Source organism: Phascolarctos cinereus, unplaced genomic scaffold (genome assembly GCF_003287225.1).
Source record: "Phascolarctos cinereus isolate Bilbo 61053 unplaced genomic scaffold, phaCin_HiC Scaffold_726;HRSCAF=1367, whole genome shotgun sequence".
Lineage (NCBI taxonomy): Eukaryota > Metazoa > Chordata > Mammalia > Diprotodontia > Phascolarctidae > Phascolarctos > Phascolarctos cinereus.
In genome coordinates this window covers 349,187,051-349,210,108 of record NW_027556098.1, presented here as the reverse complement: position 1 = coordinate 349,210,108, position 23,058 = coordinate 349,187,051, and the positions used below count along the sequence as shown (strand labels likewise).

At 40.3% G+C, this 23,058-nt stretch overlaps 2 protein-coding genes and 2 pseudogenes across 2 annotated transcripts in view; all 4 read left to right on the top strand.

Moving 5' to 3' along the window:
• The first annotated feature begins 8,309 nt into the window (after positions 1-8,309).
• Positions 8,310-22,801, top strand: LOC144454390 (NACHT, LRR and PYD domains-containing protein 12-like). Its single transcript, XM_078146205.1, is given in 5 exon segments — positions 8,310-8,449; positions 8,504-8,663; positions 15,049-15,220; positions 15,223-15,262; positions 15,264-22,801. Coding segments are annotated over 5 exon segments (1,047 nt in total). The 3' UTR covers positions 15,799-22,801.
• Positions 8,587-23,058, top strand: part of LOC110195029 (heterogeneous nuclear ribonucleoprotein H2-like) — an 82,158-nt gene continuing 67,686 nt past the window's right edge. The window contains 1 exon segment of the mRNA XM_020967683.2: positions 8,587-8,676. The gene's annotated coding sequence lies outside the window, so the exon portion shown is untranslated.
• Positions 15,806-22,801, top strand: LOC110195028 (elongation factor 1-alpha 1 pseudogene; annotated as a pseudogene).
• LOC144454389 (NACHT, LRR and PYD domains-containing protein 3-like) lies at positions 17,715-22,801 on the top strand (annotated as a pseudogene).

Genomic DNA, 23,058 nt, shown 5'->3' with positions numbered 1-23,058 from the left:
AAAAAAAGAAAAAGAAAATTTAAAAAATGTTTCTTTCTGCTTCAAACTCCATCACTTCTTTCTCTGGAGGTGGATAGAACTTTTCATAAGTCTGTCAAAATTATCTTGGATCATTGTATTTCTGAAAACGGCTAAACAATTCATAGTGGATCATTCTTAAGGTATTGTTGTTATATGCACAATGTCCTGGTCCTGATCACTTTACTTTGCACCAGTTCATATAATTCTTCCCAGATTTTTTGTGAAACCATTCTGCTTGTTGTTTCTTGTAGCACAATAGTCTTCCATCACGATCATATACCACAACTTGCTTAGCTATTCCTCATTTGATACACATCCACTCAATTTTCAATTCTTTATCACCACAAAAAAAAAAGAGCTTCTATAAATACTTTTGTACACATAGGTCCTTTCACTTTTTTAAAATTTCTTTGAAATACAGACCTAGCAGTAGTATTGCTGGGTCAAAGAGTGTGTAGTTTTATAGTCCTTTGAGCATAGCTCCAAATTGCTCTCCAGAATAGTTGGATCAATTAACTCCACCTACAATGTATTAGTGTTCCAATTTTTCTGCATCCTTTCCAACATTTGTCATTTTCTTTTTTTGTCACATTAGCCAATTTGATAGGTAGGAGGTGGCACCTCAGAGTTGCTTTAATTTGCATTTTTCTAATCAGTACTGATTTAGACCATTTTTCATATCCTTTGACCATTTGTCAATTAGGGAATGACTTGTACTTTTGTAGATTTGACTTACTTCTCTATATATTGGAGAAATGGGGCTTTTATCAGAGAAAATTGTCACAATCTCCCTCCCCCCAGTTTTCTGCTTTCCTTGTAATCTTAGCTACTTTGGATTTGTTTGTGGAAGAACTTATAAAATTAAATTTAACGTAATCAAAAATATCCACGTTACATCCTGTAATGCTCTTTATCTCTTGTCTGGTCATAAATTCTTCCCTTATCTACAGACATGACAGGAAAGGTAATCTACACTCCTCTAATTTGTTTCTGATATCTATCTTTATGTCTAAATAATGTACCCATTTTTACTTTATCTTGATATAAGGTGTGAGGTGTTATTATATACTTAGTTTCTGCCAAACTGCTTTCCAGTTGTCCCAGGAATCTTTATCAGTGAATTCTTGTCCCAAACACTTAGATCTTTGTCTTTATTAAACACTTTATTACTATAGTCATTTACTACTGTGTTTTCTGTACCTAATTTATTCCACTGATCCACCACTGTATTTCTTAGCCAGGTTATTTTGATGATCACCACTTTGTAATACAGTTTGAGACCTGGTACTGCTAGGCTACATTCCTTCACTTTTTTTTTTCATTGATTTCACCTGATAGTTTTTTTTTTTAATTGTGTTGGCACATATGCTACTGGTTTTTAGAATTGGCTTGTTGTCATATTTTACTTGGGATAGACCATTAACTACTCAAGGATTTCTGAATATTAATTCTTGTTATTTGATTCTGCATATAAGAATACCATCTGTATTGTGCCTGCTTTTATTATTATAATTGTTTCCTAGTGTGTTGTTGCACCATTAATTTCTTTGATGCTTATTATCACTACTGAGCTATATTAGATTTGACAAAATTATTTAGTTGGCTAGTGTTTTGCTCTTCGGTGACAGATTAAACACTGACATTATGGAGTGACATTATGATGCTTCAATAGAGTTTTATGCACATAATATTTTACTGAAATTTGGAGTATATCTTGTATATGGGAACAAAGGTGTTATAAAGTAGCTGGTAGCATAGCTGCACCTGGAGTCAGGAAGACATAAGTTCAAATCCAGCTTCAGATGCTTTCAAGCTGTAAATACTGGACAAGTCACCTAATCTCTATTTACCTTAGTTTTTTCAACTGTAAAGGGAAATATCAATAACATGTAATTCCTTGGGTTGTTCTGGGGATTGCATGAGATAATATTTGTAAAAAGTACTTAGTATAGCACCTAGTACGTAGTAGGCACTGTATTAATGTTTACTTTCATGAAAAAATTTGTAGGATAATATAAGATTTGGTAAACAAAAAGTTAGTTCATCTAGGGGTAGTTAGGACAAGCTATTGCTGATGTCTTATGTGAATTATGTGACATCTGACCATCATAAGTTAATGAAAAAATAGAATAGGGTTCAATAAACATTATCAGTCATTCACATGGAGTGAAGAAAGTTATCAATACAATGATGACTCTAAGGAGTAAAGAAAGCAACATAGCACAGCAATTGAGAATCAAATTTGAAGATACTTTCAGTTTGATGTATAGATAAGGGAAGAATTCATAACTAAATTAGGAATAGTGAATATCCTAGAAGATAAAGTGGATAATTTTGATTATGTATATATATATATAAAGTTCACATAAACAAAACCAATTTAAAGCAAAAAGGTTAAGTGGGAAAATCTTTGCAGCAAATTTCTTTGATAAGGGTCTCATTTTCAATGCTTATAAGGAATTCATTCAAATTTATAAAAATGAGAGCCACTCCCCAATTGATAAATGATGAAAGGATACAAACATCAAAGGAAGAAATCCAAATTGTCAGCAGGCCTCAGGGGGAAAAAAGTGCTCCAAAACACAGATAATTATAGGAATTCAAATTAAAACAACTCTGAGATGCCACTTTAGACTTATCAGATAGGCAAAGATGACAAAAGAAAAACAAAATGGCAAATGTTGGGAGAGACTGCAGGAAAAGAGGTTAATGCATTGTTGTTGGAGTCATGCATTGATTGGTCTCACTATTCTGGAAAGCAGTCTGGATCTGTGCCCAAAAAGGAAATAAAAACTGAGCATCACTGTTTGACCCAGGAAAGGTGAGGATATAAATCACCTCAAATGACTAAAACAGAAACTGAGGCAGATCTCTGAGCCAAACCACTTTATTAAGGGAACCCAGACCTCTCTAATGAAGTGGACCCTAGACCTTCCTCATGGCCTTAGATGCCCCCTTCTTCCAGTGCCTTATTTTTATGAGACTTAATACCAGATTTATTACATGAACATTCTAAAGCAGCTATAAACAATACAAAATCCCATTGGGTGACATATGACACATAAGCTAAAATAAGCAAAAAATGGTATGTCAGCAGGGTCATGAGTTGGATGAAGCAGGGAATATCTCTGCTGACTAGGTGGTCAGAAGATGGATGGGCTCCACCTTAGGTTGGGCAAGAGGAGAGGGTACAAGCTATACATATGTTCCAAGAACATAGGGGGAGGACTTTCCATACCATGCCACCCATGTTTGGTTTGGTTATGGAATTTGAGCAAAACAGGATGCAGTTGTCTGTAGCAGCATTCTTGTGATTATGCAAGTAAGTTCCATAGCTAGTAAACAAGTAGTAAACAATACTTCAAAGTTTGAGGCCTGTTATGTGGCCCTTCTATTAGAACTTACATTCCTATGTGACATATAAAATATAGATTAATACATTGCTTATTCTTATACTTAGATAATAGACTAAATATGTATTACTAGATGAATATATTGAAATTATTGCTAATGATCATTACCTTGTAGAATAATCATGAACTGACTAATACTGATTAGAGTTTGAGTAGGGGTCTTCAATGAATCATCTTTCTCACCACACCACTACTAAATTCATATCCCTAAGAGGTCAAAGAAAAAAGAAAAAGACCTAGATATACAAAAATATCTATAACATCTCTTTCTGTAGTGGGAAATAACTGGAAACCATGGAGATGTCCTTAACTAAATAAATTATGGTATATTAACATAATGGACATAAGAAATGCCGAAAGAGTGGTTTCAGAGAGACCTGAGGAGAAATGACCACGTTGGAGTTGAAGTCTCTTGATCCAGAAACAGAAAGGAGGCCAGTTTAACTGGATCACAGAGTTTGGGGGTGGTGGGTGGGAGTGGGGCATAAGCTGTAAGGAAACTGAAGAGGTAGTGGGAACAGGTTATGTAGGGCTTTAAAAGCAGTCAGGAATGATGGGGTATGGGCCCAAGCCAAGACCTTTGCCCCTTACCCAAAAAAGAATTTGAGGTCCATTTGTCTATAGGCCCTAGGAAAACCCCACCTTGGAATCTCCTTGAATTCTGCCACTTGGTCAAGGAAGTCTTTACCATCAGCCTGAGGCTATAATCCTATCAACTGACCTTTCATTATAGCCTACCCCAACCTCCCAATTCTCTTTTACCCTAGCCTAGCCCTCCATTGTTACCTCCCAGTGGCCCACACCCCACACACATCCCCCCACTTCCCACCCACCCTTGATCCTATCCAGACCCCTCCTCTAGTCATCCCAGTCTACTGACTACTCCCATCAAGATCCTCCCTACACCCCTTCTTCAAGGCCCCTCCTCCAATCACCTCAAACTACTTGGCCACTCCTACATTCCTCCCAGTCTTTCTGTATATAAGGTCTGTCTTGCCTCCATTAAGGTGCTCAGATTCTATTAGTCTAGCCAAGGCCTCAGATTCTTAAAATCTAGCCAATAGCACAAATGTTCAGATTCCTTGAGAGTTTGACCAATATGGTGAATCTTTAATAAACCTTGTTTTTGGCTGAAAGAAGACTTGGGTCAAATTCACTCTGGCAGGTGTTGCTATTTCAGGGTCTCAGAACCCCAAACCTCAACATATGGTTCACTGAACCTCAATAGGAACAGCTTATGTAGAGCTTTAAAAGCAGTCAGGGAAGGGGCAGGGATATGGTCAGCATCTGTGCTTGAGGAAAGTGACTTTCATAGTCTTTATACTACCAAAGATGTTGCTTCTACCTTTGTCTAAACGTTCAAGGCAGGATCTTCCTCTTGATTCTTATAGTAGAATGACATCAAAAAGAGGATTCAATGCCAGGTCCACTAGGTCAGGGAAGGCATATCTCATCACAAGACAATATCTCATGGTAAGAGGGACAAAGAAGGGTGGAAAAAAAGAACCAAGTCCTCCAAGGCACTCATAGGATGAAACCATATCTCAGTGTAGGAAAGGAGAGATGCATCTCTTCTGACCTGCATTGGGCAGAAAAGCTTTGCAAGATGGTAGCCATAGAAAAAGACATACCATGGCAGAGAAAGGCCAGTGTCAGAATTAAGAACAAGACCCTAGGCACCCTGGGGTGTAGGAAACCTGCATTAAATGAGTATCTACTGATTTTGAGTGGAGAAGATGAGGGGTGGGCAGAACTGACTTCATTTGTGCTGAACTTCCAATCTTGATCTGAGTAAATGTTGGAGAGAGGAGGGAGGATGTAAACATCCGGCTAGGAGGCTGAGCTGGGCCTGAAGAGTGAGACTGCTCAGAAGGCAGCACCACTTATCCCCTCCATTCATTCCTTGTCTCCTACAACCAGCTGCTGGGAAAAGTCTGAGCTTTTAAAATTAAACATTCTCCCAAGCTCAGGAATCTAACCCTCCCCTGAATGTAGACTGTCAATCTTAAATACCCTCCCCACTCCTTTTCTCCATGTAATTCTGACTGTGTCAGTGCAGGGAGGGGGGAGGGGAGATACCAGATGTTCCTTTTCACCTAAGTCCAAATTGGTCAGAAGACAAAGTCTGCAAGGTCCAAGGAAGGTCAGGTTGAGCCGGGGAGTGGAAGCACACCAGAGCTCAGGGTAGGGGCTGTTGTGGGCAGAGAGGGGATCGTTAGGGGGAGAAGGCACCTGGAAGACAGTGTAGGGAGAGACAGAGAAACCTCAGAGATCCCATCTGTGACATAGGCGCACACTGAAGTCCAGAATGGTTAGGCAATGTGGCTAAGATCACCCAAGAGGAAGGGGAGAGACACTCATGCATGTCCTAGGCTTGGGTGAAATGGAGGAGGGTCTGACTCTATCATGAATCTGAGCCCGGGGAAGGGCAGACAAGGGGGAGAGATAGTCGAGAGGATCCACGGCCGGATGCTTCAGCACTTGGAGAACCTGGCATCAGAGGACCCGACGATATCCATGCTATCTACATAGGACCATCCCCATAAGCGGGGCATCCCCTAGAGTCTTGGGAGAGAACAGGTAGGATTGAAAGGGAGACGCTTCTGGTCAGTTTTCTTGGGAATCCAGAGGCCTGGAAGCTGGCTCTGAGCATCCTCCAGAGGATGAAGCTGAGGGAGCTGCGGGAGCGAGCTAGGGCAGCAGTACTAAAGGATAAGGGTCTCCCTACGAATTGCAGCTTCCCTCTCTCAACAGAGCCCTCCATTTGGCCCTTCTTTTAGGTCCCATCTTTTCCCTTTCCTTTTTCATTTCTTCCCCTGTGACCCCTATTCTCTCCGTGCCCCCTTACCTATTCTCACTTATCTCTTTTTCATCCTTTCCCACATCTGTCCTTTCCTCCCTGGATTCCTTTTCTCACCTCTGCCTCCCAGATTCATATCTTCTCCCTCCCTGTTAACCACTCTCGAAGTCCTTCCCTAGTTTCCCAATCTCTCCATGGAGATGGGGGCAGGGGTTGTCCTGGAATGAACTTAAGGACCTGAGGGAAAGATTTATGGCCAGGTCCACTCAAGTCAGGGCAACAATCACTTATTAAGTAAGCACCTACTATGTGCCATCTATTGAGGATACAAAGGTGTCAGGAGCAGGGTCCTATGGAAAATCTCTAACTCCTTAGTGACTTAAGGGGTCAGTACATACAGAGGCTTGCCTCAGGGTAAACTCTCCCTTGACTTTTACGCCACTTCCTGTTTGTTACTGTTTCTTGATTTGAAGTCCTTACTCATGACCAGCCTTGAAGCCAGGTGGCTGACTTGCGGTAGACAATACCAAGAACTGGACAGGAAAACAATAGATATGAACTTAGGCAATGTAACTGCTTTCTCAAGAGACAAAGATGATCTTTAGCTGCTTAGTTTGTGTATGTTAGTAAGAGCATTTCACAGAACTTGTAAATCATTTCTCACAGTACAAAGTTGTTTTTCTATGAGAATATAATGAGAAAACTCCTGAAGTAAACTAGTTTTGAGCATTAACCTCTAAGACTCACCTAGCCTGTCTTTTCTTTCTCCGTTTTTCCTCACTGCTCTGTCCTACACCACACCAGCTGGGGCACAAAGGCCAAAACAAAAACAAACAAACAAACAAACAAAAAATTCTAGTCCTTGCTCCTAAGGAACTCAAAGTCTGATGAGAGAAGATAATGTGCAAACAATTGTGTACAAATAAGATACATATAAGGGAAAATGGAGATGCTAAGCTAGGGAAAGCACTACCATTAAGGGGGATATGGAAATCCTTCTTACAGAAATCAAAATTGTAGCTGGGACCTGAAAGAAGCCAGAGTAGCCTGGAAGTGGAGATAAGGAGGGAGAGAATTCCTGGCTTGGGAGACAGCCCATGAAAATGCATGAAGTTGAGAGATGGATGAATTACTTATCATTATAAGGGAAGCTCCATATGTTCCTATGATATCTAGTGTTACTAATATGGATTTTGTATTTTTCAAAGGCTTTTTCTGCATCTATTGAGATAATCATGTGACTTCTGTTGTTATTAATAATGTCAATTATGCTGATAGTTTTCCTGACATTGAACCAACCCTGCATTCCTGGTTTAAATCCTTCCAGGCTGTAGTGTAAACTTCTTGTGACATGTTGCTGTCATATCCTTGCTAGTATTTTCAGTAAACATTTATGAAGCCCTTGCCTGCCCCAATGTGGCAGACATTTTGCTAAGTGCTTCACACATATTACTTGTAAAAAGGCAGAGGCCATTTAGTCCAGCTCGTGTCCTGCATTTTACAGATGAGGAAACTAAATTCTATCAAAGTGAAGTGACTTGCTTAAGGCAAATAACTGTCCTAGGTGGAATTTGAACCCAGGTCCTTCAATGCAAAGTCACTAAGTAGATGTAAACAGCAGGCTAGGCTAGAAGAAGGGAAAATTAAAATATCTGGCCTGGAATGTTATGAGGGAAGGGAGTCATACGGTCTCCACACCCCCCCCCCCAGTGCCATCCCCAGGGTCCCCGGCTCCTCTGACCATCGGCTGGGAGTCATCCAGGCCACTAAGAGTTAACAGTTAAAAAAAAAAAAAAGCCCGGCTCTGAGCACAATCAGGCTTCTCCTCTTCATATTTGGCCCTGGGTCTCAGAGGAAACCCAAAGTCCCGCGGGCTGGGCCCCTTGCTCATTGGCTCCGAGTTCCAAGGGGCGTGGCCAAGCTCTGTATGCTGTCCGCCCCTGGACCACTTCACTTTCCCTTTCTCTTTGCTCTTGTTACAAGCAGTCTCTGGCAAGCTCGGGATCTGGGAGCACGGGATGGAGACCGGTGGAAAAAAGGCTGATCTTTGAAGGAGAGGGCGCAGGGAGAACGGCATGGAGACCCCGAAGCGAGCCCCGAGGCCTCTCCACACGGAGGAGGAAACTGAAGCCATCAGAGGACCAGGTGGGAGCCGGAGCCTGGGGAAGGGCCTAGGGGGCTCGATGGCCGAGGGTGTCGGCTGCTGGCTGACTCGGCACTTGGAGCACCTGACGCCGGAGGAGCAGAAGAATTCAAGCTGTACCTAAAGGACCACCCCTCTAGGCCGGGCATCCTCCAGGAGCTGGGCCGGTAGAACAGAAACGACCGAGATCCAGGTCATTTCTCTTGGGAAGCAGGAGGCCTGGGAGCTGGCTCTGAGCATCTGGAAGAAGATGGGCCTGAGGGAACTGTGGGAGCAAGCCAAGGACTAAGGACTGCAGGGTAGGGACGGCCTGCAGGCTGGGGCTTCCCCCTCCCACCTCTATGTTCCCCCAAAGTCCCACCCTCTCCCCTACTCTCTCCCTCCATTCCTAACTTCCTTCCTTCCTTCTACTGTACTTCCATCCTTCCTTCCTTCCTTCCTTCCTTCCTTCCTTCCTTCCTTCCTTCCTTCCTCCCTTCTTCCTTCTTTCCTTTCCTGAATTCGAAATACAAATTTTCCCCAAATTGAAAAAAAAAACAAACAAAAAAAGTCTTCATTCTTTCCTTTCTTCCTTTCCTCCCTTCCTCTCCTCTATCTTCCTTTCCTATTTGCTGTGAGTTGTCCAGTGATGGGAGATTAAGACTGTACAATGAATATAATTTGCAGACATTCTTGGTGTTTAGAGCACTGGAGATCATCCAGGAAGGTAGGAGGGCATCAACCCAGATTTCACAGTAAATGGGGAAGAAAGACTGGGGACAGAAATAAACCACATCACTAAATATTTGGGAAAATTTCAACATGAGTCAATATCATCCTCTCTACCCACAGAAAATGATATTTTTAAGAGTGAGACACAATAGAAATAAAAGGAGTTGAGGAGGGGGAACAAAATTTACAGGGCAATAACAGAGATTATTTAGAAGATACTATTTTGTGATTTTTTTAAAGACTTTCTTTATCTATACTTACCATACTAATCAAAACAAACTGGCAAAGTTGCTTCCTAAAAAATAAGTCCATAAAAATCAACAGCATTTCTCTACACTAATAAAACAATCCAAAGCGTAATGCAAGGGGAAATTCCATTAAAAATAATCACAAAATTCATAAAATATTTGGAGATCAGGCTATCAAAACCTACAAAATATTTGTATAGATTCATATGCAAAGTGATCCCTTAAAGAAATAAAGATGAACTTTAAGTAGCTAGAGACATATTCACAGCTCCTAGATAGACCATGCACTCCATTTTCACATATGCTTCTTAGAAATCTTACTTTGCTTTAGCTCCTACATGAGGCCTTTCCTGATGTGCTCAGTTTGGGGGCTTCTCCAACACCAAAATTACCTTGTAGTTACTCTGCATTAATTTTGCATTTATAGGTAGTTCACCTCTAAAGAATGCAAGCTTCTTCAGAGCAGGAACTATTTTATTTTTGTTTGCATCCTCAGCTGACAAGCCTACTGCTAGCCACCGGATAGGTACTTAATAAATACTTGTTGATTGACTGATAACTTTTGACTCTAAGATAAGAGGAATCTATTGGGATATATGATATAGGTCTGAAATCCGGAGGGAAGGTCACCTCTCTCTTCTTCTAACAATCAAGATGGAAGGAGTGAATTTCAATAACTGTCCTAGGAAGAGCATCTGGGCCTTGAGAAGAGTTTTCTGGAGGCAAGAGAATATTCAGGAGGCACTATAGTTGAGGGAAAGAGTTGTGGAGAAGGAGAGATGGTGGATCTGGGAGAATGGAGCTAATAGAGGAGATTTCAGCTATGGTTGAGAAAAGGAGAAGATGAAATGGAATGAGTCAGTCTTTGATCAGGTATTGTATCTCACATAAGGAATATGTCCCAGGAAGAGTATGATTAGGCTGTTGAATTTAAGACAATTCCCTGGAGTCTATACTGAGTTCTGAGTAGTAAAAAGGAATTCAGTATTGATTACTTTGATTTATTTTTAGTTTGATTATAACATTAAGCTCACTTCTTTAGGAAAAGCTAGCCCTAACAGCTAAGCCAGACTAACATAGATAATAGATTAAGCAAATTAATAGATTGATGAGACTTTATCATTTAGTAGCAGATAATTTAGAATAAGACATATATTTGTAGGAATAAAATAATCATAAGACTCTTTTTAAAGGCTAATTTACCTCTTCTACCAGCTGGAAAAAGGGGGGTTCATGGCAACACTGGAGTTGTTCTGAAGACTATTCGCAGAAGGTGAGTTCATAGACCAACTCTGTTATTCAATTATAAAAAGCAGTGATCTTATCTACCTCTTCAGTAGTTCAGTAGACTGCAGAACATTGAATATAAAGGAATTATATGTGTGTATATATATATATATGCATATATATATATACACACATATATGTACATTTGCATACTATGTACGTGTGTATATGTATGTGCATGTATATGTATATGTTTATATATTACAAACAGGCTAGTGATTTAATGACTTTTCTCAGGACTTTGTATCTTGAAAAAGATGCAAATAACTGACTGATAATGATAAATGACAATTCTATAGTACATTAAAGTTTGCAAAGCATTTAAAAAATATGTCGTTTGGCCTTCTGACCATCCTTGAGGTGCGTTGGTTGGTTTTTTTATTGTTTTACGTGGTGTCTGACTCTATAACGTCATTGGGGTTTTTCTGGCAAAGAGACTAGAATGGTTTGCTACTTCCTTCTCCAGTTCATTTTAGAGATAGGGAAACCTAAGCATACAGGGTCTAACGCTGGATTTGAACTCAGGAAGATGAGCCTTCCTGACTTCAGGGTCAGCATTATAACCAATGGACCCCTAGTTGCCCTTGAGATGAGTATTTTACAAAATTTCACTGGCTATTGGAGTTGGAAATGAACCTAGTCCAACCTGGAGGCAGTTAGGGGTTTCCATATTGCATAGAGAGCTGGTACTGAAGTTATTCCTCAGTATTGCTTTAAATACTTTGCTGAGTCCTTCTTAGGCTAATTTCCATATTTATTCATATCTACAGAAGGGCTGAGACTGAAAATATTTCCAAGAAGCAAGAAAAAGCATGAAGAAGGGGAAGGTATATAGAAGGTAATGGGATTGGCTGTAGGCAAAACAAGGCTCAGTTCATTTTTTTCATCAGTCACCCCAGACCTCAGATTATCTATAAATGAGTCCCCTTCTATAAAATTTAATGGAATGTGTCAAAGGAACCTGGAACAATTCCCCAACCGTTAAGTGAAGTTTTGTGGGTTATAACAGATAATATGCCCTTCTAAGAGGACAAGATGGAAAAATACTGCCAGTGCCCTTATTTAGTAATAAGGTGAAATGGTCAGAACTACACTATATTGATGGCAGAGGTAATAGAGAACTGCTGGAATTTATTGATGGGAAGAATGACCTGATCAGACCAAATGAGCAATTATGTTGTAGCCCTGTATGTGAAATAGGGAGAGGAAAGGGAAACACATTCATGAGGCAGTGTTCAAAGGAGATTTGCTAACGGATATTCCTTACAGTTATCTAGAGAAAAGATGGGAAGCTATAGGCCTCCAACTCTGTGTCCAGATTGGGATGATGGTTTGGCATTTCCTGAGATTACATTGCTGTGGAAGCTCCAAAGATAGCATACAAACTTTCCTCTTCATACAAGAAGGGCCCGAGCTCTGTGTTTTACAGACTCTCCCTCCTTTTCTGGGGTTAGTATAGTGATTTGTGGGATTATCTGCTCCCTCTGCTTTCAGATCTCTGCTTTGGGAATTTTTTGAGCACAGTAATTGGTTGAAGGAGATCAAAGTGTGGAAATGGAATACTTTTCTAACTCACTCAAGGTTGTACAGTCATCTCTGTGAAGCCTGGGTGCAGGTAGATGCTTTATCTAAGGGATTATTCTTAGGCAAAGAAAGAGAGATTTTCTCTGCTGATTTTAGGAGTAAAAAAAAAAAAGCAAGGGAAAGTTATCTCCTCCTGGATACATGATAATTATTTGGCAAGTGCCAGAAGAGTAGTATGGGATCATCCTCTTAAAATGTTGGAGCAAAGGCCTTATAGATGTGTTTGTGGCTTATTTGGCTTTTGTTTTTCTTTTGTTTTTCTCTTGAAATTCTATATATGAATGCTAACTCTCATTCAGTGGGATGGGGTTGGGGGTGGGAGGCAGACAGACTTCTAAAACACAAGAATCCTAATTGGGGAATAAAGGCTTCAATTATTAATGTAGGTGGACCTGTGCATAGGCATGTGCATGTATTGTACAGCAAGTGATATTGATTTATTTACATTCCTTACAATGAGGAAGGATAGCTGTTGTAGTTACCCAGTTCTAAAATGCAAATCATATCCTTCTATATATAATAAGAAAAGAGTATGTAGAACTTTAGGGACTAGACTAATGGAAAGAAAGCATTATAGAAGTTAAAGTTTGAACAACCCTAACATAGGACCTGAATGAGAGTATTGTCATGTGAGTAGGGAGAAGCTGACAAATGTGCAAAATGTTAAAGAAGTAGAATTGACAAGACTTGGCAATTTCTTGAACATGTAGGGTGAGAGACAGTGTAGAGGATGACACAGGGGTAGCAAAACCACATGGATAAAAGGATGATGGTGTACTCAACAGAATGGGGAAGGTTGGAAGAAGGATGTTTGGGGAAAAGATAATTAGTTCAGTTGTGAATTTGTTGGGTTTGAGATTCCTAGAGAAATTCAGGAAATTCAATGTGAACTGTGCAATAGGCAGTTGGTGATGTACTGGAGCTCAGGAGAAAGACTAGAGTTAGATATACAGATTTGGATGTTACATGAGGAGGTCGACTATTTGAACCCTTTGGGAAAGGGCTCAGACTTACCATGTGTCAGTCAGTCAACAGGCATCTATTATGTGCTTGCTATGTGCTTGCTGCATGACACTGTGTAAGCTGAGAGTAACAAATGAAAGTAGAAAGAGTCTCCTCACTCTAGGAGCTTATAATCTAACAGGGGAAGAAGACGCATGAAAAGAAACTGAAAAGGTGGGTTTGGGGAGAGATATGTGCCTTGGTGCATGGCAGAGAAAATTCTGAATGTAGCTTAGAGGGGAATGAAGAAGTGGCTAGCCTGAGTGCCTTCCTTCAATGCAAGTTTTTAGAGGAGCTATTCATTCTGAGGAAAAGGCCTGGAAAGTGGAGGGTGCTTCCATTGTGTTAATTCCTTGGCTGGAAGAGCTTCCAGAAAGAAATGATTCCTGAGGCATGGTGGAGGAAATTCACAGTGTAGACTAGAAAGGCATGAAGTCACTCTGGAAGACAGAACTAGGACCAGGGAGTAGAATGTACAGGAAGGCAGGTTGCAGCTCAGTGAAAGAAAGGACTTCCAGCTATTTAGAGCTGTCCAGAAAGTGAGGAGCAGCATTGTTATGTGGTGAGTTCCCATCACTGGTGGTCATTATAAAAAGCCTGGACAAGCTTTTGTTGGGGATGTTATAGAAACTTCCTACAGTGCTTTGTACACCATAGGCATTTCATTGAGATGAGAATAAATGACTCTTCCAAGCAAATACTTGATTTGATAATCTCTCAGGACACTTTGCAACTCTATTAATTCTGTGATTATAGCACAGAGTCATTGCCTCCAAAGAGTAAAAATAAATATAAGGGAGTCAGTGAGGAGATACAAATGAGTGTAAAAAAAAAAGGAAGTCTATAAAAGCTGAAAAATCACATGTAGCTGGGATGATCAGAAGAAACCTCATAAGATGGTGGGATTTGTCTTGGGCCTTGAGGAACTGACAAGATTTTGATAGAGGAGAAGAGATAGCTTGTGGTGAGCACAAGACATTCCAATTGCTCACTGCATAGTCACTGACTGTTTCTTATGCTTGGAATTTTCTTCCTCCTAATCGCCATCTCCAGGCTTCCTTGGCCTCCTTAAAATCTCAGCTAAAATCCTACCTTGTATAAGAAGCCTTTCCCAAGGTCCCCTATGTTAGTGCTTTCCTGATAAGATTATCTCCCATTTATCCTGTACATGTCTTGTTTGAAGATAATTGTTTGCATCTTGATTCCCTTATGAGATTGTGAGCTTCTTGAGGACAGAGACTGTTTTTGTCTTTCTTCATATCCCTAGCTCTTAGCAGAGTATTTTCCATATCATAGGCATTTAACAAATTTTTTCTGGAGTTGAATTGTTGACTTGGGTAGCATAGCATGAACCAGGCAGGTAGGAAGCTTATTGTGTATTTTGGGAAGCAGGGAGGAAATAAATATAGACAAGTAGAAAGACCTTGAATTCTAGTCTGAGCTTGGACTTTATCCTATGGATAAGAAAGAGAGATTGAAGGCTTATAATCAGGGATGTGATGTTGTCAAGGCTGTGTTTCAGAAAAATCAGTTAAGTTGAGGTATAGACAGGGGTTTAAGATTTACCTTAGACACCAGAAGAAGTGACATGAAGGCAGAAACAGGGTAGCACTTCACCTCCATATGGGCTCTGGGAGCAATGATGGCCAAACCATCATCTGAGGGGCTTTCCCCAAAAATACCCCAGCAGACTTGATCTTGAATATCTCTGTGTTACATTTGTTGACTTTAGATGAAAGAAATAAGTACCGAGAGTGAATGAGAGAGAAATTCCAGCTCATGAGGGACAGGAACTCTACTCCTGGGGAATATGAACTCTTTTATCTACAATTCACATAGCTGCTGCTGCTTCCAGAGTACCATTACAAGGAGCAGAAGCAGCATGAGCTCCTAGTCCAAGGATGGGAACATGCTAAGGTCATTGAGAAGCTAGGACAGCATGTAAAGGTGTCAGCTTTATTTGATCCTGATCAAAAGACAGGTGTCCAACCCCAAACTATTGTGCTGAGGGGGCTGGTGGTATTGGGAAGACCACCCTAGCCAGCAAGGTGATGTTGGGCAGAGGGAAAACTCTACCAGGACAAGTTTGACTATGTTTTCTATCTCATTTGCAGAGAACTGAACCCATTAGGAGAGGGAGAACTCAGTTTTGCTTATTTAATTGCCAATGATTGGCCTGGAACACAGGCTCCCATGATAGAGATCATGTCCCAGCCAGGGAGACTTCCATCCATCATTGATGGTTTAGATGAACTGAAATTCCCTTGTAATGAGCATAGATATAATCTGTGCAACGATTGGAAGCAGCAGAGGCCAGTGCCCGTTCTGCTGAGCAGTTTACTAAGGAAAATCATGCTCCCTGAAGCATCCATGCTGCTCACTACAAGACTCACTGCTCTGAGGCAATTTAGCCCTATGTTGGAGAATCCATGTCATGTAGAGGTCCTGGGCTTCTCTGTGGAGCACAGGAAGGAGTATTTCTGCAAATTTTTCAGAAATGAGTATTTAGGTGAAAAAGCCATTAGTTTAGTAGAGGACAAGGGCACACTCTTCACCATGTGCTCTGTTCTCCTGATGCACTTCCCTTAAACAACAGATGGAGAAAGGAAAAGAACCTGTCCAGGCTTTGAAAACTACCACTGCACTTTTTTTGCAAAGGGTTTGCTGCCAGAACACAGGTGTTGTGAAAACCATTGCTAAACTTAACTTCCACAAAAATTACTAGGAAAAGACTCACATTAACATTGACATCACTGGACACATAGACGCTGGCAGGCCACTGCTATCGGCCACCTCATCTACAAATTTTGTGGAATTGATAAGAGAACCATTGAGAAGTTTGAGAAGGAGGCTTCTGAGATGGGAAAGGGCCCCTTCAAGTATGCCTGTGTCTTGGATAAGCTAAAGGTGGAACATTAGCAAGGTATCGCTATTGATATCTCCCTGTGGAAATTTGAGAGCAGCAAGTACTATGTGACCATTATTGATTCTCCAGGACACAGAGACTTTTATCAAGAACATTATTACAGGGGGCAGCTAGGGGTGCAGTGGATAGAGCTTCGGCCCTGACGTCAAGAGGACCTGAGTTCAAATCCAGCCTCAGACCAAACACTTGACACTCACTAGCTGTGTGACCCTGGGCAAGTCACTTAACCGTAATTGCCTTAAAAAAAAAAAAAGAACGTAATTACAAGGCACTTCTCAGGCTGACTGTGCTGTCCTGATTGTTGCTGCTGGTGTTGGTGAATTTGAAGCTGGTATCTCGAAGAATGGGTGGACTATGAGCATGTTCTTCTAGCATACACACTAACTGTAAAACAACTGATTGTTGGTGTAAAAAAATGGATTCCACTGAGCCTCCTTATAGCCAGAAGAGATATGAGGAAATTGTCAAGGAAGTCAGTACCTATATTAAGAAAATTGGCTACAACCCTGACATAGTAGCTTTTGTGCCAATTTCAGGTCAGAATGGTGACAACATGCTGGAGCCAAGCTCTAATATGCCTTGGTTCAAGGGATGGAAAGTCACTTGTGAGGATGGCAATGTTAATGAAACTATACCGCTTGAAGCTTTGGATAGCATCCTGCCACCAACTCATCCAACTGACAAATCCCTTTGTCTACCCCTCTAAGATGTCTACAAAATTGTCGGTGTTGGTATTGTACCTATTGCTGAGTGGAAACCGGTGTTCTAAAACCAGGCATGGTGGTGACCTTTGCTTCAGTCAATGTTACAACTGAAGTAAAGTCTGTGGAAATGCACCATGAAGCTTTGAGTGAGGCTCTGCCAGGGGATAACATTGGTTTCAATGTCAAGAACATGTCTGTCAAAGATGTCCACTGTGGCAATGTGGCTTCTGATAGCAAGAATGACCCACCAATAGAAGCAGCTGGCTTCACTGCACAAGTCATTATCCTGAACCATCCATGCCAAATCAGTGCTGGCTATGCACCTGTTCTCTATTGTCACACTGCTCACATTGCTTGAAAGTTTGCTGAGCTGAAGGAGAAGATTGATTGTCATTCTGGTAAGAAGCTGGAAAATGGCCCTAAACTCCTGAAATCTGGTGATGCTGCCATTGCTGACATGGTTCCAGGCAAGCCCATGTGTGTGGAGAGCTTCTCCAATTATTTTGCTCTGGGTTGTTTTGTTATTCATGATATGAGGCAGACTGTTGCAGTTGGTGTCATCAAGGCAATGGACAAGAAAAGAGCCAGCTTCTGGAGCTGGGAGGTCACCAGATCTGCCCAGAAGGCCTAGAAGGCTAAATGAATATTTTGTACAACACCTGCCACCCCAGTCTTAATCAGTGGTGGAAGAACAGTCTCAGAAGTGTTTGTCTCAATTGGACATTTAAGTTTAATAGTAAAAGACTAGTTAATGACTACAATGCATCATAAAAGCTTCAGGAAGAAAGGAATGTTTTGTGGACCATTTGTTTCATGACAGTTTTAAGTTATTAGTTTTTAAAATCAGCAATTTTTAAATGAAAACAACTTGACCAAAAATCTGTCACAGAATTTTGAGACCATTAAAACAGTTTAATACAAAAAAAAAGAAAATTACCACTGCCCTATACATGTGTTACTTTTCCAATTTAATCACACCTGACAACAACTTTCTCTATCAGCACTTGATAGGTCTATGTCGCTTAGCAGTTGAGGGGATCTAGGGCAGGAAACTGAAGTTTGAGGAGGAGGACCTGAGGAGGCATGACTTAGAAGCCGCTGAAGTGTCTGTCTTTTTAAATATGAACATTTTTCAGAAAGACAATGACTCTGAAAACTGCTCCAACTTCATTCTCTTGAGTTTCCAAGAGTTTTTTGCTGTCATATTCTATGTGCTGAGCACAGACAAAGAAGAAGTGGAGAGCCCTGACTCTTCCATAACAGATGTCAAAAAAAGTCTGATGGAGTATAGCAGGCATGATGCCAGCTTTGCAGTCTTGGTGGTGCACTTCCTGTTTGGCTTTGTAAATACAGAGACAAGCAAGAGAGCTAGAGAGTAAATTCAGATGCAGAATGTCACTGGAAATCAAGTCACAATTTTTTTTCAGTGGGTTGAGGGAGAAGCCCAAATAGATTATGTAGAATATAATTTTTTGTAATGCCTGATTTCCCAAAATTGTATTCTCATATATATGACTCAAAATGTTGATTTTATAACACAGGCACCAGTTAATATCCAAGAAACCAAAGTAAAAGTTTGCCACCAGTAGGATGACCCAAGCAATTTTCTGCTTTAAGCACTGTCCTGGGGCACAGAGAATTACCTTGTATCTTCATCTCTTTTGTATTGTAGCTTTTACTAGGTTCTTTGCAGACAGACTGAACTGTGGATCTTTCTTAAGAGGGAGCCCAGTGTTCACCTTTCAGCTTTGGACATGTGGCCAGGAGAGATTATCATCCTGGCTTTTCTTTGTTTGAGGACACAGAGTTTTCTTTCTTTCTTTCTTTCTTTCTTTCTTTCTTTCTTTCATTCTTTCTTTCTTTCTCTCTCTCTCTCTCTCTCTCTCTCTCTCTCTCTCTCTCTCTCTCTCTCTCTTTCTCTCTCTTTCTCCCTCCCTCCCTCTCTCCCTCTCTCTCTCTCTCTCTCTCTCTCTCTCTCTCTCTCTCTCTCTCTCTCTCTTTCTTTTTTTAGGTAATTGGGGTTAAGTGACTTGCCCAGGGTCACACAGCTAGTAAGTGTCAAGTGTTTGGTCTGAGGCCAGATTTGGACTCAGGAACTCCTGACTTCAGGGCTGGTGCTCTATCCACTGTATCACCTAGCTGCCCCAACACAGAGTTTTCAGAGCAAAGAGTCAAATGCCAGGCACTGCTGCACTTTACCTTTCCTCATGCTTTTATAGAAAACTAAGGTGTTATTCTTTTCTACCACTTTTGTATTAACCCCACTAAAGACATGCTATTGAATTAGTGCTATTTAAGTTGTGATTTGCAACAGAGATCTGTAAAAGTGTTAGGCTGTGTTATCTTCATCTATGCTAGGAAAAGAAAAGGATAAAACCTGTGCGCAGATTTCTTCATCCAAATGAGATTAATTAAAGGATATTCTGTCCAGGGTATTGAAGTCCTGCAGATTGAGGAGGAGAACAAGGAGCTTCAAGGGAGGCAGAAGGGGTGGGGTCATACAAATTTCCAGATCTGTCTCCAGCAGCTTTCCATTTTTCTACGGGAAAAAATCCCATCTCTGGTGTGTGTTACAGCTGCTCCTTCTCTTTTAGGAGCCCTCAGGAAGGTAAGGGAGTAGATGGCGTTATGGCACCAGTTCTCTTCTTTAGAATCTTTAAGAGTGTTCCTAGTTGAGGGAGCAAAGCAAGGAGAAGGGAAGGGAGGAAGAATAGGCCTCACCCCATGGCTGTTAGTGATAGGAGCCAGCTCTTCCTGTCCTTGGCTGGATTCTAAGATATTCTCCCTTGCATTGGTGATCATGGGTTCATAAAGGACTAAAGTGCTCATGCTTGTTCCTGGCAGAATTTCAGATTCACCTACAGCCTCCTCAGCAAGGCTCCAGACTCTGAAGCCCACCCTGGAGGTGGAGGAAACAAGTTAATATTCACTCAGCATCTTCTGTTCAGTTCTTCACATGTTAGAGTCTATTGCACTTATGAGATGGCTCAGCAGGAAGCTGTTTTCATGCTAGAATAAGCCCTTACCATGTGTCATCTTGCAGATGCATGTGAAACTTTTTTTTTTTTGGAAAGACAAGTTGCCATTAGCAAAGCCTGCCTTGTAGCTTCATTAGAGACAGCTAGGTGGCACAGTGGATAGACCAGGAGTCAGAAGGACCTGAGATAAAATGTGTTCTCAGACAATAGCCTTGTGACCCTGTGGACAAGTCACTTAATGCCTACTTCAGGATCCTCATCTGTAAAATGAGGGTAACATCACCTAGTTTCCAGGCTTGTGAGTATAAAGTGAGATAATATTTTTAAAGTGCTTTATAAACCTTAAAGTACTATATAAATGCTATGTATTCATGTTTAACAGCAAAGGAGAGAGAAATAGTTCTCATTGTTTGATAAGCATATGGTGTAGTGAAGCAGGTCTTAGGGGTTATGGGAGTGGCTTTGTAATAGCTCCAGAGCCGAGAACAAAAGAAGAGCTTTTGTATAAAAGTAGACGGAACTACATGTCCATTTTCAATGTTGGATTGGGCAGGAAAGTATAGGAACTGGGTGAGACAAAGCTGCATAGCTTCCTCATTCCTGTCTTGGAGATTAAATTGCTTAATGCAGATACAGTACTTTCTCCTACAAGTTCTGGAGGTATGAGAAGCCTGGAAGGATATTGAGGTTAAAATCTTAGTCATTTGCCACTTGCAATTCATCACAGAGGAATGAGGTCAGGCTCCACAGACCAAATAGGGCCAAGTTATGGGAAGTAACTGAGGCAGGACTGGAGTAAGAACACCTTTGGATATATTGGTGTCGCAGAAAGAAGAGAGTACCTATAGGTGAGATGAGTACTATAAAGGCCTGGCTAAAAAACATGGAGACCAAGTAAGATTGAGCCTTAGGATGGAATCCCAGTTTTGCATGGCATCTAGATGGCACAGCAAATACAGCACTGGGACTGGTGACAGGAAGAATCTTCTTCCTGAATTGAAATCTGGCCTCAGACGCTTACTAGTTGTGTGACTCTGGACAAGTCACTTAACCCTATTTGCCTCAGTTTCCTCATCTGTAAAATGAGCTGGAGGAAGAAATGACAAACCACTCCAGTATATTTTCCAAGAAAACCTCAAATGGGGCCATGAAGAGTCAGGCATGACTCAACAACAGTAACAACAACAAAACAACAACCAGTGTGATCTTGAATTAATCTCTTCTCATCCCATTTTTCTTTTTGGAGGAATGCTTCCAGTGCTTCTCTTATTAAAAAGTTGCCATTTTTTTCATTGGTAATGGGGCTCTGATATGTCACCTTCAGTTGAATTCTGAACTCTTTTGCTCTTTAGATCACATTCTTACATTCTTTTCTGTATTTTTTTTAAGTCCTGAATAGACTGGTGTTATTCATTTTTCATTTCCTTTATTTTTCAATGTCTTTATCTTGGTCATTTGAAGAATTTTTTTTTTGTCATTGCTGTTGTTAAAATTTAACCACTTTACATCCTTGAGTTTTCATGATTAAGGTTTTTTCTGAAAGTGAACTATAGATTTTTGGATTGGCCCTTTGTTTTCCGTATTCTGACCTGGGTATTTTTCTTGTATTATTTCTTGCATTTTGGTGTTCAGATTTTTTGACTTGTGATCTTCTTGAGACCTTATACACCTTAAGTTGTATTTGCTCACACTGTCTTTGAGATCAATATATTTTGCTTGTATATACATCATGTGTTCTTTAACATTAATGCTTTTTTATTCCCTTCTTCCAAATTGTCCTTCCTTTCTATATATTTGTATCACCAGCCAGTTGTTTCCTCATTATTTTGGAGACACTCATGACTGGATTCAAGTTGTTTCTGTTTTTATTTTTGGTTTTGGTTTTTGCTGCCAATTATTTCTGCTGTGCAAACTATAAATTCTTCTTTCATTATTCTTATTTCTCTCTTGAACCATTAACATCCTTCTATGGTTCCATGCTCTCTTGGGAATCCATGGGTCCTCTGCCTCATCAGGTGTTGGCTCAATTAACTTTGTTGCCGTATAAATTCAGGCACATTTGGACTCATTTGTAAGTCATGGTGCTCATCTTCATTTCTGTCTTAATATCTTTCCACAAATACAACTTTTTATAGAAATAAAGGGAGATATAAAAAATTGGAGAGAGATTAAAATGAAAACTCCTTTGATTTTTAAGTTTAGTGTTATGCCAATCAAGTTACCAAGAAAATGCTTTATACAATCAAATAAAATAGTAACGAAATTCATTTGGATAATCAAAAGTTTTGGTCCCAAGGGAAATAATAGAAAAAAGGTATAGATAAAGGGTATTACAAAACCTCAAATTCTAATATAAAACAGTAGACATCGAATCTTTTTGGTTGTGGTTAAAATAGAAGTGTAGATAGATAAGGAAAAGAGATGAGAAAAAGAATGAACAGAAACCTTTGAACACAACATTACGCTGAAACCCAAGAGTATAATTTACAAGGGGAGGGATTCCCTTTTTGATAAGTCCAGCCCTGAAAACTAGAAAGCAATATGGTAGAAATTCAGTTTAGAATCTCATACTATATATCATAATAAGCTCAAAATGGATTATTTGAACTAAATATAAACATTTACACCCTAAAAAATAGTTAGATGAGAGCAAAGTGAGGTACCTTTCACAACTATGACTGGGGGAAATATCTTAAGTGAGTGAGAGAAAAGATCATAAAATATAAAATAAGCATTATTGATCATATAGTTCACCTCTACTCTCTCTTTTTCCAGCCTCTGAAAAATTGGATTGTACTCCTGGAACTCCCCTCGACTTTGATAGGGCAGCTTTTCCTTCATCTGGTTCTGTTCCAGGCCTCCACAACACTTCCCACATACCCGCAGCCATGCCATTTCACCTAAAAAATTAGGTACTAATCCCACCCCCTTTCCGTCTCTACTTTATGTGTTGTCTTCTCATATTAAAATGTCAGATCCTTGAAGGAAGTGACTAGCTTGCTTTTATTTGTATCTCTAACAACTTGCACAATTCTTGGCACTAAGTCCTTACATGTTTTATCTATCTACCTACCAGGATGAAGGGAAAAGAAATGGTGGAGAAAATATTTCATCAAATATCACTAATAAATGTTTGATATCCTGAATTCTTAGATAATTAACACACATTTAACCCCAAGAACCATTCTCAAATAGATAAACAGGTCAATAGAAGTGAACAATTTTCAAAAGAACTGTAAAG